At 44.0% G+C, this 14,891-nt stretch overlaps 1 protein-coding gene across 1 annotated transcript in view; it reads left to right on the top strand.

The window, feature by feature from the left end:
• Window positions 1–14,891, top strand: part of Atp1a4 (ATPase Na+/K+ transporting subunit alpha 4) — a 35,661-nt gene that overhangs the window by 20,016 nt on the left and 754 nt on the right. Inside the window, exons 13-20 of the mRNA XM_075989159.1 lie at window positions 1,781–1,917; window positions 2,325–2,475; window positions 2,769–2,937; window positions 4,394–4,548; window positions 4,678–4,801; window positions 6,351–6,496; window positions 10,984–11,114; window positions 11,216–11,317. Of these exons, the coding sequence (XP_075845274.1) occupies window positions 1,781–1,917; window positions 2,325–2,475; window positions 2,769–2,937; window positions 4,394–4,548; window positions 4,678–4,801; window positions 6,351–6,496; window positions 10,984–11,114; window positions 11,216–11,317 (1,115 nt within the window). The remainder of the gene's footprint in view (window positions 1–1,780; window positions 1,918–2,324; window positions 2,476–2,768; window positions 2,938–4,393; window positions 4,549–4,677; window positions 4,802–6,350; window positions 6,497–10,983; window positions 11,115–11,215; window positions 11,318–14,891) is intronic.

Raw genomic sequence — 14,891 nt, 5'->3', positions numbered from 1 at the left:
GATTGGAGGACTAAGCAGGCAGCTGTATGCCCATGACTTTGAAATAAATGTGATTTAAAAAAATTAAAAAATAATTCCATTATATTAATCATTAATACTTCCGTAGAATGGAGATACTTGGCACATTATAACCCTGGTTCCCTCTACAAAAAACTCGGGCTTTGAGAGCTGCCCAAAGAATTTGAAGGCTTGCTTCAGATGATCTAGTCTGGGGGAAGATGGTAGAAGGGAGCATAGAGTAACTGGCACAATGGTGTGGAAACATCAGAGGTATAGGCAGCATCAACATGTTGGGAATTAAATTCTTCCGGAACCTGCTGAGTTCCAAAGCAGTTGGATCCCCTTCTCTTCAAAGGGAGCTATTTTTTTTTTTAAGAACTGCACTCCAATTGTAAGAGTGTATCTCATATATGAGTATATGGGGGCTAAGTAAAATTGTGTCCAAGCAACTCACTCTTGAAGGAGCATTGTATTTTTATTTCTCTGACTTGGCAGGGAGGTAGTATGGCTGAAGCCACTAGATAACAGTCTATAGAATGGTCCAACATGGTGAGACACTAGGAATGTCTGAGGGGGACAGCATGCCTTGGGAAGCAGGTCCTAGGCCACTATTAATGAACCACTGGAAGACTTACATTACAGTGTAACCCAGAATCACATGGCGAAGGGCTCGGCCACATGTAGACAGTCCTTTTGTAGGTCCGTCTTAGATCCTCGCCATCATGCAACCCACAGGCCAATCTCCTGATGATCCACTGTCGCACAACGAGGCTGAACAATCAACATCAGGGCTTGGTACACCAGCTCAGTGCGGTCTCCCCAAGTCCTTGGTAATTACAGCCTAGCTAGCTCTGCTGTCTTCTTCCATCAAGTCAGGGGTGGTGCTAGCCTTTCAGAATGATGGGAATTTGGGAAACCCTGTAGTTGGTTCTTCGAGGAAAACCACTGCTGTGCATATTCCCATGCCTTGAAAGCATGCTGACCTTTGTTCCTGGGAGCAGTGATTTCTTTGTTTTTGCTTTGTCAGTGTTTTGCTTCTCCCTCCCAATCAGAGCTTGGAAAATTATATGGAGGCCTAGAGGGCATCTGGGGTCCTTGAGGAGGCGCTCCCGGGGAGCCACCAGCCATCCCATCCCTTCAGTTCTCATCCTGGAATTTCTGTGTTGATGGCTTGTTGAGTGCAGGCCATTGCAGAGGCACAGAGTGCCTGCCCATGTGGCCCTCACAAAGCTCTCAGGCCAGTGGGAAAGAGAGCAGCACACAGAGAGAAGTGTCAAGCGGTAGCACACAGGAGGAACAGAATGCTATGAAAGTGTAGGACACAAGAACATCATCTTTGGGTAGGAATGGGACACGGCTGGCTTCCAAGTAGAAAGTGTAGGACCAGGCAAGGCAACGGGTAGAGTGAGGGTCTGTGTGCACAGGGCCTTGGTGAAGTTTTGCTAGGCAACAGATTATTCCAGACATTCCTTTTCTTTGGTATGAGCTTCTGTATCGTTGCTTAAAGTTGCAAACAGCTTCTGGAACAATTGGATGGAATCCTGAACTCTGCAGTATTTCCAAGTCACTGACTTCTTCCTGGGCAGTAGAGAACCTGAAGGATCTGTGTCACACAGCTGACATCCCTGCCTCCCTCCAAGGACTGATAGCGCAGTAGCATAGCTCTTGGCCTGTAGGAGTTGTGCTTGGAACTCAGCTACTGAATGGGCTATTACTTAGGGGACAATGGATCCAGGTCTTGTCTAAAACGTTCTCCTTTTCCTTCCTCCTCCCCACCCAGGTAATCATGGTAACAGGGGATCATCCCATCACTGCCAAAGCTATTGCCAAAAGTGTGGGCATCATTTCAGAAGCCAACGAGACAGCAGAGGACATGGCTGCTCGACTTAATGTCCCTGTCAGCCAAATCAATACCAAGTGAGACCCCAACAGAACTCAGAGTTGACATGTCCCCCTCTATCCTATCCTCAACCTGTCCCGTCAAAAACCACTTCCTAAAGTTCTGGAGTCTCCTTCAGCAAGTAGGATTGTGATATATACACTCGGCGATATATATATATATAAAACAGAGAAGTGACTTAGATGATTCAGTCACTGCATTTTCAGAGGTGACAGAAAAAGAAATGGAGCCAAAGGGAAGAGTGGTTGACAAGGTGGGGGCGGGAGGGACAAGGATGGGATGAGTCGTTTTGAGGACACTACACACTGAGAACAAAAAGACTGGGTGGGAAGGAGACCAGATCGTAAGGGTTCCGCAGAGAACACTGGAACCTGAGGTGAGTCCCCAGCACTCTGATCTAGCCTTTGGAAACTCCTCCCCGTAGGTCTGTTAAAGCCATTGTAGTGCACGGCTCAGAACTTAAGGACATGAACTCAGACCAGCTGGACCAAATCCTCAAGTCCTACAAGGAGATCGTGTTCGCTCGGACCTCTCCTCAGCAGAAGCTCATCATCGTAGAGGGATGTCAGCGAGTGGTAAGGGAGTCAAGGCACCCCTGGGAGCCTGGCAGAGTCCAGCCACAAACCCAGCCGGGGAACAGGTGGGCTGGGTAGAAGGGTCCTGGAGAGAATTGAATGCTGAGCCTCACTGATGGCCTTTAGTTCGGAAGCTTTCCGAAAGCTTCCATAGCCCAGGGGAGCAGAGACAGGTCTGAGCATAGACAAATCAAACAAGTATTAAGAGATGAGATGCTGGGCTCGAGCTGCTATTTGGGACTGGTCCTGCCTGCGTCTAACACATTCTTTTCACTCTTGTCTGACTTCACCAGGGATCCATTGTGGCAGTGACTGGTGACGGGGTGAACGACTCCCCAGCGCTGAAGAAGGCTGATATTGGCATTGCCATGGGCATCACTGGCTCTGATGTCTCTAAGCAGGCCGCTGACATGATCCTTCTGGATGATAACTTTGCCTCCATCGTGACAGGCGTGGAGGAGGGTGAGGAGGCAGGGTACCTCACAGTGGGACTCGATCCTTGGAATGGGGCCTAGTGCACGTTACCTTCATTGCCTTTGGTCACCATCCAACTTCCTAATCCTGTATGGACCGCAAAAAAATGACAAATCTTGAAAAGTCCGTTTATCTTGAGCTGGAGAAACATGGCTCTGTTAGTGGACTGCTTAGCTTGCATGCTTAAAGCCCTGGCTTTAGGTCCCAGCACCACCAAATGCCCGTTACCCCAGCCCTCTGAAGATGGAGGCAGGAGGAGCATGGCTTGAAGGTTATCCTTGGCTACAGAGCAATTCTGAGGCCTGCCTGCGTGACATGAAAGAACCCATGTTAAAAAAAAAAAAAGATTTAGCTAATCCTTAAGGGTGTTCTTCTTAAAGACAAAGTTGGAAGGTTTCCAGATTTGCCAGGGAGACCTAGACTCTGGCATAGCACCGTTCTTTCTTTATGGTCTCACGGGAAGTCAAGTGTACCCACTGCAAGTTTTTAGAGGTAGCTATACCCTGGGAAACTCGGTGCTTCAGTCTTCAGCAGGGACCCCTAGGAACTTGTTGCCTGAATTACAAGGACATGTTGAGACCAATTGGAGAGTATCTGCAAATTAACAGCATGAACCCAATTACCCTCTCTCCACAGAATTCTAAAGAGAATGCCCATTGAAACAGAAGAACCCCATAGGCTCTGTGCCAGGCTCCCTTATTTCCGTCTAAAGCTGTCGTACTAACACACGCTAATCTATTTTACTGAAATCTAGTGTGAATCTGACAGTATTTTAAATCTATTTAATTCAATAATTTTTTTTTCTGAGCACCATTTACGAGATACTATCCCGATACAGGAGACAAAAGACAGAAATTCCTGCCCGCATACAATTTACTCTGTAGTAAGGAGAGACAGACAACAAACAAGGCAAATTCCATAGTGTGTTAAAGCAATGGGGAAAAAATAAAGCATGGGACTCAGGCAAGGGTCACAGCCTTTAGAAGGGTAGCTAAGAAAGGACTTAGCAGTCCTTGCAAAGCAGGAGAAATTGCACTGAGAGATGTAAGGGGAGAGCAAGGTCACAAGTAAGGCAGAAAATCAGATTCAAACCCAAGCCTATACCAAGCTCAGGTTCTTTCCACTCAGTCGTAATCTTGCAAAGTCTTTAATCCTGGCATTCTCAGACACCTCCAGGATTAACTCTACCCAACCCTGCTAATTTTCAGAGATCAGGTAACACTAGCCATGTTGAATCCAAGGGCCAAGAGTACAAAGTCAGGCCATGGCTAATAAATCATTGCTTTGCTTGATGGTGTCACACAATTTACAGACAAAACATGGGCCCGCCCACAAGGTCTTGGACTTGGACCACTCCTTCCTAGTAGTCTTGCTGGCCAGGAGCTGCCTTATCGGAGGTATGTCCTTTGGTTGCTTCTCACAGAAGTTTGGCCATCTTCCCCAGGTCGCCTCATCTTTGATAACCTGAAGAAATCCATCGCATACACCCTGACCAGCAACATTCCTGAGATCACCCCCTTCCTGCTGTTCATCATCTTAAGTATACCCTTGCCTTTGGGTACCATTACCATTCTCTTCATCGACCTGGGCACTGACATGGTGGGCACCCGCTCTCACTCTGGGAACTCCTAAGATAGGTCAAAATAGGGAAAAATTGGTCACAAGAGGGGACGAAGCTAGACTGTCTCTGTGTACCTGTACCTGTCATTCCCACCCTGCACCCTCCAGGTCCCTGCAATCTCCTTGGCTTATGAGACACCTGAAAGTGACATCATGAAGAGGCTTCCACGGAACCCCAAAACTGACAATCTTGTGAACCACCGGCTCATTGGCATGGCCTATGGGCAGATCGGTGAGCCCAGAGAAGTGAGGGGTGGAGGGGAGGAGAGGGTTGCCTTGACTGGCCATTTAGATACCTCTGTTTAGAAGTCAGGAAGATAGTTTCTCAACAACCAACTGCTTAGCCCTGGAACCACAAAAAAACTGTTGGTCTCTGATCTGTCCATAAAGACCACTGATAAAGAAAACCGACATAAAATGATAGTGTTACGCCTTTTCACATGCTAAGCAAGAAGTAAAGCCGTAGTGTGCTACAGAAACACACAGCATGCTAGCTCATTAGTTTTGAAGTGACAGAGGTTTTAGAGAGGAGACAACTTAAGACGGAAGATAAGGTTTGGACTAGTTACGTAGGTAGGCAAGTATGCTGAGCCAGCAGAGGAGGGAAGTTCACAAGGTGTGGTTAGTGATGGGCAAATTCTTTTAGTGTTGTTTAGTCTTGATCAGGAAGTAATGGAAAATAAGGCTGTAGCTATTAACACTGGGACCAACCTTGAAAAACATGTAAGAACCATATAAAGTCTCTGTCCTTTACCAGCTCAGTGTGATGGAGTATTTCAGAGAGTAAGGTAGGGATGGATAGGGAAGAGATTCGAGACAGAAGAAACCATTCGGGGAAGGAAATGTGTCTGAACAGCAGTGGCATAGGAGTCAGACCCGCTGGAAACCTGAGTCACTGCTTGCTTGCCTCTAGGGCCCAGAAGACAATTGAGTCACGTGCTTTGATTTTCCTACTTAGGACAACAGTTCAGAACCGGAAGGAGCTATGTCCACAAGAACCTGTGTGCAAAGCTCTGTAACTAGCAGGCAAATGTTACTCTCATAGCAATTGCTGATGCTCAAGCCAGCACTCAATAGAGAGAAAGGACGAATTGATATCATAATTCTTTTTTTAAATTTATTTATTATGTATATAGTGTTCTGGGCACCAGATCTCATTATAGATGGGTGTGAGCTATCATGTGGTTGCTGGGAATTGAACTCGGGACCTCCAGAACAGCAGTCAGTTCTCTTAACCTCTGAGCCATCTCTCCAGCCCACCATAGTCCTTTTTAGTTTTAAAATTATTTGATTCAAGGGCTGGAGAGATGGTGCAGTGGTCAAGAGCACATCCTGTCTTGCTGTGAACCCAAGTTTGATTCGCAGCTCCCATTACCTGTAACTCCAGCTCTAGGGGATCTGAAGCCCTCTTCTGACCTCTGTCAGCACCATGAATATCCCCTCCCCTAACCATACACACAGTGAAAACTATATGTGCGTCAAAGATGATCTTAGCTGGACCAAAACAAGACTGAAACCCAGCAGGGCAAACTCTAAATCCTAGAGCTCCATGTTTGGTGTCAGAGGGGGCTTAAGGTGGCTCTGCTCTGCTGGCTTGGAGTTTAGAAACAAATGTCAGGGTTCGGAACCAAGTCTCTCAGAGATGGCCAGCTCAGATCACTGATGGCAAGAACCTTCATCACTAACCCAGCTAGTAGCAAGGACCAGCTCGCCGCTTCTGATATGTCTTTGGGGCATTCTCTGAACAGGACTCTCTCTTCCCCTATGGCTGTCACTCACAGGGATGATACAGGCTCTGGCTGGATTCTTCACCTATTTTGTGATCCTGTCTGAGAACGGGTTTAAGCCTTGGGATCTGCTGGGTATCCGTTTGTACTGGGATGATGCAAACGTCAATGACCTGGAAGACAGCTTTGGACAGCAGTGGGTGAGTAGAAAAGGAGGCAGGGTCTGAGAACAGCTAGTTAGACTGAGGAAGACACCCAATAGTATAACCCGAGCACTTGGGAAGCTGAGGTAAGTGTACCACAAATGGAAAGTGAGCCTAGGAACATAGCAAGTTTAAGGTTAGCCTAGGCTATATGCTTGAGTCCTTGTCTCAAAAAAAATGTGTGCTCAAATCTTAGTTGCTGAAAATATATCTTTTTTTATTTATTATGTATACAATATTCTTTCTGTGTGTATGCCTGCAGGCCAGAAGAGGGCACCAGATCTCATTACAGATGGTTGTGAGCCACCATGTGGTTGCTGGGAATTGAACTCGACCTTTGGAAAAGCAGGCAATGCTCTTAACCGCTGAGCCATCTCTCCAGCCCCTGAAAATATATCTTTTACACACTTGTGGCTTCTGCCGTTGGAACACCATGAGCTATCAGAAGTCCATGATGATGAACTTCCAGTGATCCAACAGCCAGTGATACCCAAAGTCCCTCCTGTTCACCAGACCAATATCCTCCCAACCCTCAACTCAAGCTCTTGTTAGTTTTACACTCTATACCTTCCCTGTGGCCAAGATGTGGCATGATACTTATTTATAATAGATTAAATTTAATTAAAAATAATTTTACATAACAAGAATTTGTCTTCCACACTGAAGACCTGCGAAGGTAGCAAGTGGGGGCTGTAGCAGCAGCTGAGAACACACATCTCCAACCACAAGCTGGAGGCCAAGAGTTCACAGGGGGATGACAGGAGGAACTTCAAAACCCACCCCCAGGAACAAGGCCCTACCTTCTAATCTTTCCCAAAGAGTTCTATCAACTGAAGACCAAGTATCCAAATATGAGTCTATGAGGACCATTATCATTCAAATCGCCACATTCCACTTCCTGGGCCCCATAGTTTCCTGGACATATGATCAGGCAAAATGTTTTTAGTCTATCTTCAAAAGTCCCCAGTAGTCTTTCACAGTCTCAACACTACTTTAAAGTCCAAAATTTCTTCTGAGATTCAAGCAATCTAACTGTAAACCCCTGTAAAATCAAAAAGCAAATTACATACATTGAACATACAATGGCACAGAATACACATTATTAGTCCAAAAGGGAGGAAATCAGTACATAGTGAAGAAGTACTGAATCAAGATCGAAACCCAACAGGAAAAACCCTAGATCCTACAGCTCTGGGTCTAGGTCAGCAGACTTAGATGACTCCACCTATCCAGCATTGCTATCTGCAATTCACTTCTCATTCTTGGATTGGTTCTGCTCCCTGTCTGCAGCAATCCTGGCAGGTGTCTTATGGCCCTGGCATTTCCAACATCTCAAGGATGCTTCCCTAATGCTTCCCTTGCCCATGGGCTCTTACCCTGAGGGCACCCATCCCTTTATCCCAACGTAGATCAGGTCTCTCCTTAGTCTCCTTATTGCTTTCAGCACACTGGGGGCAACATTAAACGTCCTGATATGCTTTTTCTCCTCAAGCTGTACACTTGGTATTTCCTTTTTTACCATACTTCCTCTTTTTTATTGTTGGTTTACATAATAGTGATTACTAATAACCCTATAACAGAGTTAGTGTTAGGCCATCTTGAAATCTCTTCTGCCAAAGAAATTAGTCCGTTACTTTCAAATTTAGCCACAGGTAAGTTCTTAGGATGAGGGAAGAAAACAGCCACATTCCTTGCCAAAATAGCACAAAAATCATCTCTAGTCCAGTGCCTAATAATATTCTCCTCTCAGACTTCTTCCTCTTCTTCCTCTTCCTCTTCTTCTTCCTCCTCCTCCTCCTCCTCCTCCTCCTCCTTCTCTTACTTCTCTTCCTTCTTCTTCTTGTTTTTTTGAGGCAGGGTTTCTCTGTAGTTTTTTGGGAGCTTGTCCTGGAACTAGCTCTTGTAGACCAGGCTGACCTCAGACTCACAGAAATCTGCCTGCCTCTGCCTGCCTCCTGAGTGCTGGGATTAAAGGTGTGTGCCACCACTACCTGGCACTCTCAAACCTCTTGAGCTAGGCCTCCACAATCTACATAGATCTTGTACTTAGCTCTTATTACTGTCTTCAAAACTCCTACTAAATTGGCTCATTAAGCTCTGCTTACAACCTTCAACTACTTTTCCAGATCCAAGTACCAAAGTCTTCCATATTCCTCCAAGAAAACTACATGGGCAGGTCTACCACAGCATTACCCTACTCCTGGTACCAATTTTTGTTTTAGTTACATTTCTTTTCTTTATTTTTTTACATTTATTTTATTTTATGTGTTTGTGTTGTGTATGTGACCCATGGAGATCAGAAGAGGTCCTTGTATACCTTGGATTAGATTTAAGTGTGGCTGTGAACCATCATATGGATGCTGGGAATCAAACCTGGCTCCTCTGCAAGAGCATCAATTGCTCTTAACCACTGAGCCATCCCTTTAGCCCCTTAGCTACTCTTCTATTGCTATGATTAAACACCATGGCCAAGGAAACTTATAGAAGAAAAAGTTTCTTCTAGGCTTATAGTTCCAGAGGGCTAGAGTTCGAGATGGCAAAGCAGAAAGCTCTCCACCCAGAAAGCACACACTTACAGTTAAAGTAATAGTTCATTATCTTCTAAGAAATTTTCATTAATCCCACTTATCCCAACCTATACCAGAAACTGACCTAGACCCTGGGGATATGATAGTAAACTAAAATGGTCATGAGTTTCTTTCTGTGTAGACTAGGATGACCTCTAACACATCTACATGTCTCTTGCTTCTTCCTCGCAAATGCTGGGATTAAAGGTATGCACTACACCAGCCTATAAGCCATGGTTCTTACAGAGCTTACTCTAGTTAGAGGAGGAGAGGTTGTGTGTGTGTCCGGGAGTGTGTGCGTGCATAAAACATATCAAGTTAACAGATTTAAAGTAAGTCCAAGAAATACTAGGAAATATTGAAATTGATATACTAGAATGAGTTGGAAGGATAAACATGGAAGATAAAGACGCTTGAAATTTAAATTGCAGAAAACTGTAGGTATTGGAAAGGATTTAGGATAATATCTAAAGCTTAACTCTAAGAACAAGCTGCCCAGTTAGAGTGTGAAAGGCAACAGAATTAGAGGGGATAAAAAAAAATGGGAAGCCATGGTAATGGAAGATTATTCATAAATATGAATATTTAAATCTCAAAAAATGAGGACAAGAGCAGAAGCAGAGTAGCAGTGAGTCAGATGCTAAACTCTCTGAACAATGACAGGGACCGTCACAGACGGTGAAGCGCTCACCGGCACGCCAATATGCTGGCTGCTCTTGGCCTATGTTCCGCTTTTGGCTCATCAGATTTTTGTCTGTTTGGATTTTTGTTTGTTTGTTTTTTGTTTGTTTGAGACAATGTTTCATTATGCAGACCAGGCTGGCTTTGAATATGGAAATCAGCCTGCCTCTACTTCCCAAATGTTGTTATGTTTAATGTTTAAGTTGTGTACCACCATGCCCAGAAAATTTTTTAACCTTTGTTTTTTAACCATATAAGCTTTTTTATTTCTATCCAAGTACAACTTTAGGTACATCCCAAGTGGTTTCATAGTTACTATGTTAATATTGTGCAAACTCTCCTATTAATTTCTTACATATACTTAGAAACATGTTTTGTTTTTAAGCCTAGACTCTTTTCTCCAGCTTTCTGCCCCGAGTCTAATTTAGATGCACCTCTTCTGTGTTGCTACAATGCCCTTGGCTTCTCTGTTATAACTATTGTATTGGCATTGTTAGTAATTTTATGCCTCCTACTAGATTCTAAGTCCCTTATGTACAAAATTCAAATGAAAGAACCATGAAATGAATAAGAGAGTTGCCTCCTGTCTGCCCTCCGACGGGGTTGGTTGCTAGGCCAGCACGCTCCAATTGAGCTACGGCCCCAGTCTTCTGTTTTCTACTCTTTTGGAACACTCCTCCCTGCTCTGTCTTCATACTGCCCTCTGGATCTCCTTTCCCTATGACCTCTGGATTCTGCTGGCCTAAGTCCACTTTCTTTTAATCATAGTCCTAACTTAGTGAATTTAGTACTTACTGAGGCATGCTACACAACATTCAATAGGCGAAGTACGAGGAAGGGACACAAAGAACTTTCAGCCATGTAAGGAAAATACAAAAATATTAAATGCAGTATAGAAAGTGCTAAGAAAGCTAATGTACGCCGGGCGATGGTGGCGCACGCCTTTAATCCCAGCACTCGGGAGGCAGAGGCAGGCGGATCTCTGTGAGTTCGAGACCAGCCTGGTCTACAAGAGCTAGTTCCAGGACAGGCTCCAAAACCACAGAGAAACCCTGTCTTGAAAAACCAAAAAAAAAAAAAAAAAAAAAGAAAGCTAATGTACACCGTGCTAGAAGATTCCAGGCAAAGCAAAGCTCGGACTCTGGGTTCTGAAAGGTGAGAAAGGTAGGAAATTCTTGGGTGTATCTAAACTCCTTTCTGACCCAGATATCACTTTTCTGCCCACCCTACCCCCAGACCTATGAGCAGCGGAAGGTGGTGGAGTACACTTGCCAAACGGCCTTCTTCATCAGCATCGTGGTTGTCCAGTGGGCTGACCTCATCATCTGCAAGACCCGCCGAAATTCGCTCTTCAAGCAGGGCATGAAGTGAGCATCCCCCAGTAGCCACCAACCCTCCCAGGCTCAAACACGCCATTCCCTTGCCTTTGCTTCCTACATCTATCATACTTATCAATCTTTCTTTCCAGAAACAAAGTCCTATTGTTTGGAATCTTTGAGGAGACATTCCTGGCAGCTGTCCTGTCCTACACTCCAGGCATGGATGTGGCCCTGCGAATGTACCCTCTCAAGTGAGTAAAAGAAGAGATGCCACCACTGGAGGAACAGTTGGGAGGAAATGGGAGGAAATGTGTGTTTGAATGGGACAATCACCAGGTAGGGGACTGCCCAGACCAGTGGAGCTACACTCAGTGACTCGGAGATTCTTTCACACTCAATCTATGACCTTTATCTGGAGCAGTATTAGAGACTATGCCAAATGATTACATGCCATTGGGCTTGCAAATTCAGCAGACTTAGCAGTGTTTAATCGAGGGGAATTTTATGACGGCATCTGATAGAATTAGATGAAGATACATATTTCTTAGTCCTAATACAATAGTCCCATTTACCAGGTGGAGTGGTGCATACCTGTAGTCCTAGGAAGTAGAATCAGGAACATTATTGTAAACAGAGACTGCTTGTTTCTTTCCTGGCCGCCCAGACCCGAATAATCACACAGAGACTACATTAATTACAACACTCCTCGGCCAATGACTCGGGTGTATTTCTAGCTAGCTCTTACATCTTGAATTAACCCATTTCTATTAATCTGTGTATCACCATGAGGCTGTGGCCTACCACTAAGATTCCAGCCATCTTTCCTTCAGCAGCTACATGGTGTCTCCTTGACTTTGCCTATTCTCTCTTTCGATCTCTGTTCAGATTTCCCACCTGGTTTTACTCTGCTAAGCCATTAGTCAAAACAGCTTTATTCATTAACCAATAAAAGCAACACATATACAGAAGGACCATCCCATGTCACTTGGTTACATAGTAAGTTTGAGGCCAACCTGGGATAGAAACCCTGCCTCAAAACAAAGAGACAAATTTATGGTTAGCTTAACTAATCCTTTTTTTTTTCATACAAGTCTGTTTTAATGTGAGCATGTTTTGGCATATGAGATTATTAGTTTTAATAATATATTAATTTGTTTTAATATATGAAAATGAACATACTGAAATTCTTATTGTCTGGTTCCCTGTCTTAGTCAACTCTCAGGTTGTTATTATGTTTTGCGTTAACATTAATATATGCTTATGAATGTTCGAGACAGGGTCTCATGCTTATGTACCCAGGCTGGCTTTGCACTTGCTGTATAACAGAGAATGACCTTGAACTCCTGATGTAACTCAGTGATGGCGTGCTTGCCCAGCATGTGCAAAGCCCGGGTTTCTATCCCTAGCACTGAAGTTATGAATCTAAAACTTACCAAGGAAAACGTCGAAGTGCCTTCCCCCTTGCCACCATGTCACCTGCACAGGCAGCCTATCAGAATAACTTAGTGCATATTCTTCCAATTCATCTCTCATATTTTCAGCAGCTTTGTTCACCTGCCCATCCCTTGCAGTGTTACACACTGCTTCCTACAATATAGGTGCTCAACTAATATTTAATGACGGGGCTAGCCTTAGTCCTTGACAATGCTAAGGTTGAAATTCAACTCTGTATATGTTGTGACTTTGAGGAAATAGGCAGCTCTTCTGAGCCTCAGCCACAGCACACACCTGGCAGGACTCTCTATGTAGATTAGTGGCAGAGCACAGGCATAACATAGGCGAGACCCTAGGCTTGTGCTCCAGCACTGGGGAAAGTAATAGAATCTGGCAGCATGTTGAGAATTGCATGTAGAACTTAGTTTTAAGCACTGAACATATTCGGCTCATGGAAAAGGTTTTAATAGTAGCTTTGCCTTCGTTGCTGTTGATGTCAATAACAAACGAAGGTGAGCCCTATTGCTCTCTGTATGCACCTTGGCCAAGCACATAGCACCTAAAATTATCTTGTGTGCCCCTCCATCTCTTTTCTCTCTGGACTCCTTGAGATAAAAAGCCATCATGTGATCTTTTTTGTTGGTTTGTTTGTTTCCCTGATACCTTACACAGAATCAGGGTGTACATATAAATGTTGTTCAAGGATTGAAAAGGTGTCTGCATATTAGCATTTATATTTGTGGTGTGTGTAGCAGATGAACCCCGACCTAAGTCTTCTCGGCCCAATATGGTAGCCACTGTCCCTATGTGACTACTGAGCTCTTGAATATGACCAAGGAGCATGAAAATATGTATTTGTAATTTTAACTTGCTTAAAGTGAAAAACTAAAGCAACACTAAATACGTCCGTAAACACAGTATGGGCTACATAGAGCAGCGCTGTAATCCCCAGTCTGAGCAATGGAGGAGATTGAGGATGAAGAATCATGAATCTGAGGCCACCCTGGCAACATCAGACCACATTTCAAAAAAAAAAAAAAGGAAGAAAAGGAAAGAAAAAAAATTATTTTATTTTTTGGACTGTATTTCCTTTTAGTCACTGAAAATTTCATATCCCAAACCTGGACATGGTGTATGACTGTGATCCTAGCGCTTGAAAGTTGGAGCCAGGGAGCTGGAGAGATGGCTCAGTGGTTAAGAGCTCTGCCTGTTCTTCCAAAGGTCCTGAGTTCAATTCCCAGCAACCACATGGTGGCTCACAACCATCTGTGATGAGATTTGGTGCCTCTCTGGCTTGCAGGGATACATGCAGGCAGAGCACTGTATACATAATAAATAAAAATTTAAAAATAAGATAACTTTAAAAAAAGATGGAGCCAGAGGATCAGGAGTTTAGGATTGTGCTTGGCTACACGGCAAGTTCAAGGCCAGTCTGGATGATGAGATCCTGCACAGAGGGTGGGAAAGAATATTTAGTAGCTGAGTTAAAAAAGGTGAGCAGTACATGATATACACTAGATTTCCAAGATTTAGTATTAAAAGAAAAATGTATACTCTCATTAGTAGTGTTTCTATTGATTGGCATGGGGTTCTATGCCTGCTTCTCAGCACTCAAAGGCTGAGGCAGGAGAATCACAAGTTCGAAAGCAGCTTGAGTCATATAGAAAGACTGGGTCTTAAAACAAAACACAACAAAATAACGTTTCTATTGATTATACACATGTTGAAATGGTATTTTGGATATAGTTAAATAAAATCAAAATTTCTTGTGTTTTATCTTAATACAGACATTAGAAAACTTTAAATTTCACATGTGGTTTGCATTATCTTTTTCTCTTTCTTTTTTTCCTTTGTCTCTGTGTGTCTATCTGTGTGTGCATATGATGTGTGTTCCTATATGAGTGCAGGTGCGTGTGTACCATGGTACACATGAGGAGGTCAGAGGTCAACTTCTGGTATCAGTCTTCACCCCTCACCTTGTTAGAGATGAGAGTCTCTCTGGTGTTCACTGATGCATGCACTGGGCTAACTGGTCTACCCGAGTCTGCAGCTTCTTCTGCCTCTGCCTCCCATTCCCCATTAGGGGATTACAGAGGCTTGTGTGACTGCATCTGGGTTTTGCATGAGTTCTAGGGATCTGAACACAGGTAACCAGGCTTTTGCCACAAGCACTTCATCTACCGAGCCACTATCTCTCCATCCATCTCTCCACCCTTGCATTGTATTTCTGTTGAATTGTGCTGTTGATTTATGTATGGTTCTCTGTCACTCAAGGGTATAAAACTCCTTAGGTCCATCTTCCTGGTCCCTAATTATAGAAGAGACTCAAAGAGGTAAAAAAAAAAAAGTGTCTTTGGCAATATGGGAGTACATTTAGAAACACATAAATAA

Source organism: Microtus pennsylvanicus, chromosome 10, assembly GCF_037038515.1.
Source record: "Microtus pennsylvanicus isolate mMicPen1 chromosome 10, mMicPen1.hap1, whole genome shotgun sequence".
NCBI classification, from domain to species: domain Eukaryota; kingdom Metazoa; phylum Chordata; class Mammalia; order Rodentia; family Cricetidae; genus Microtus; species Microtus pennsylvanicus.
The sequence above is the reverse complement of the archived record's forward strand: the minus strand, read 5'-3'. Positions and strand labels throughout refer to the sequence as shown.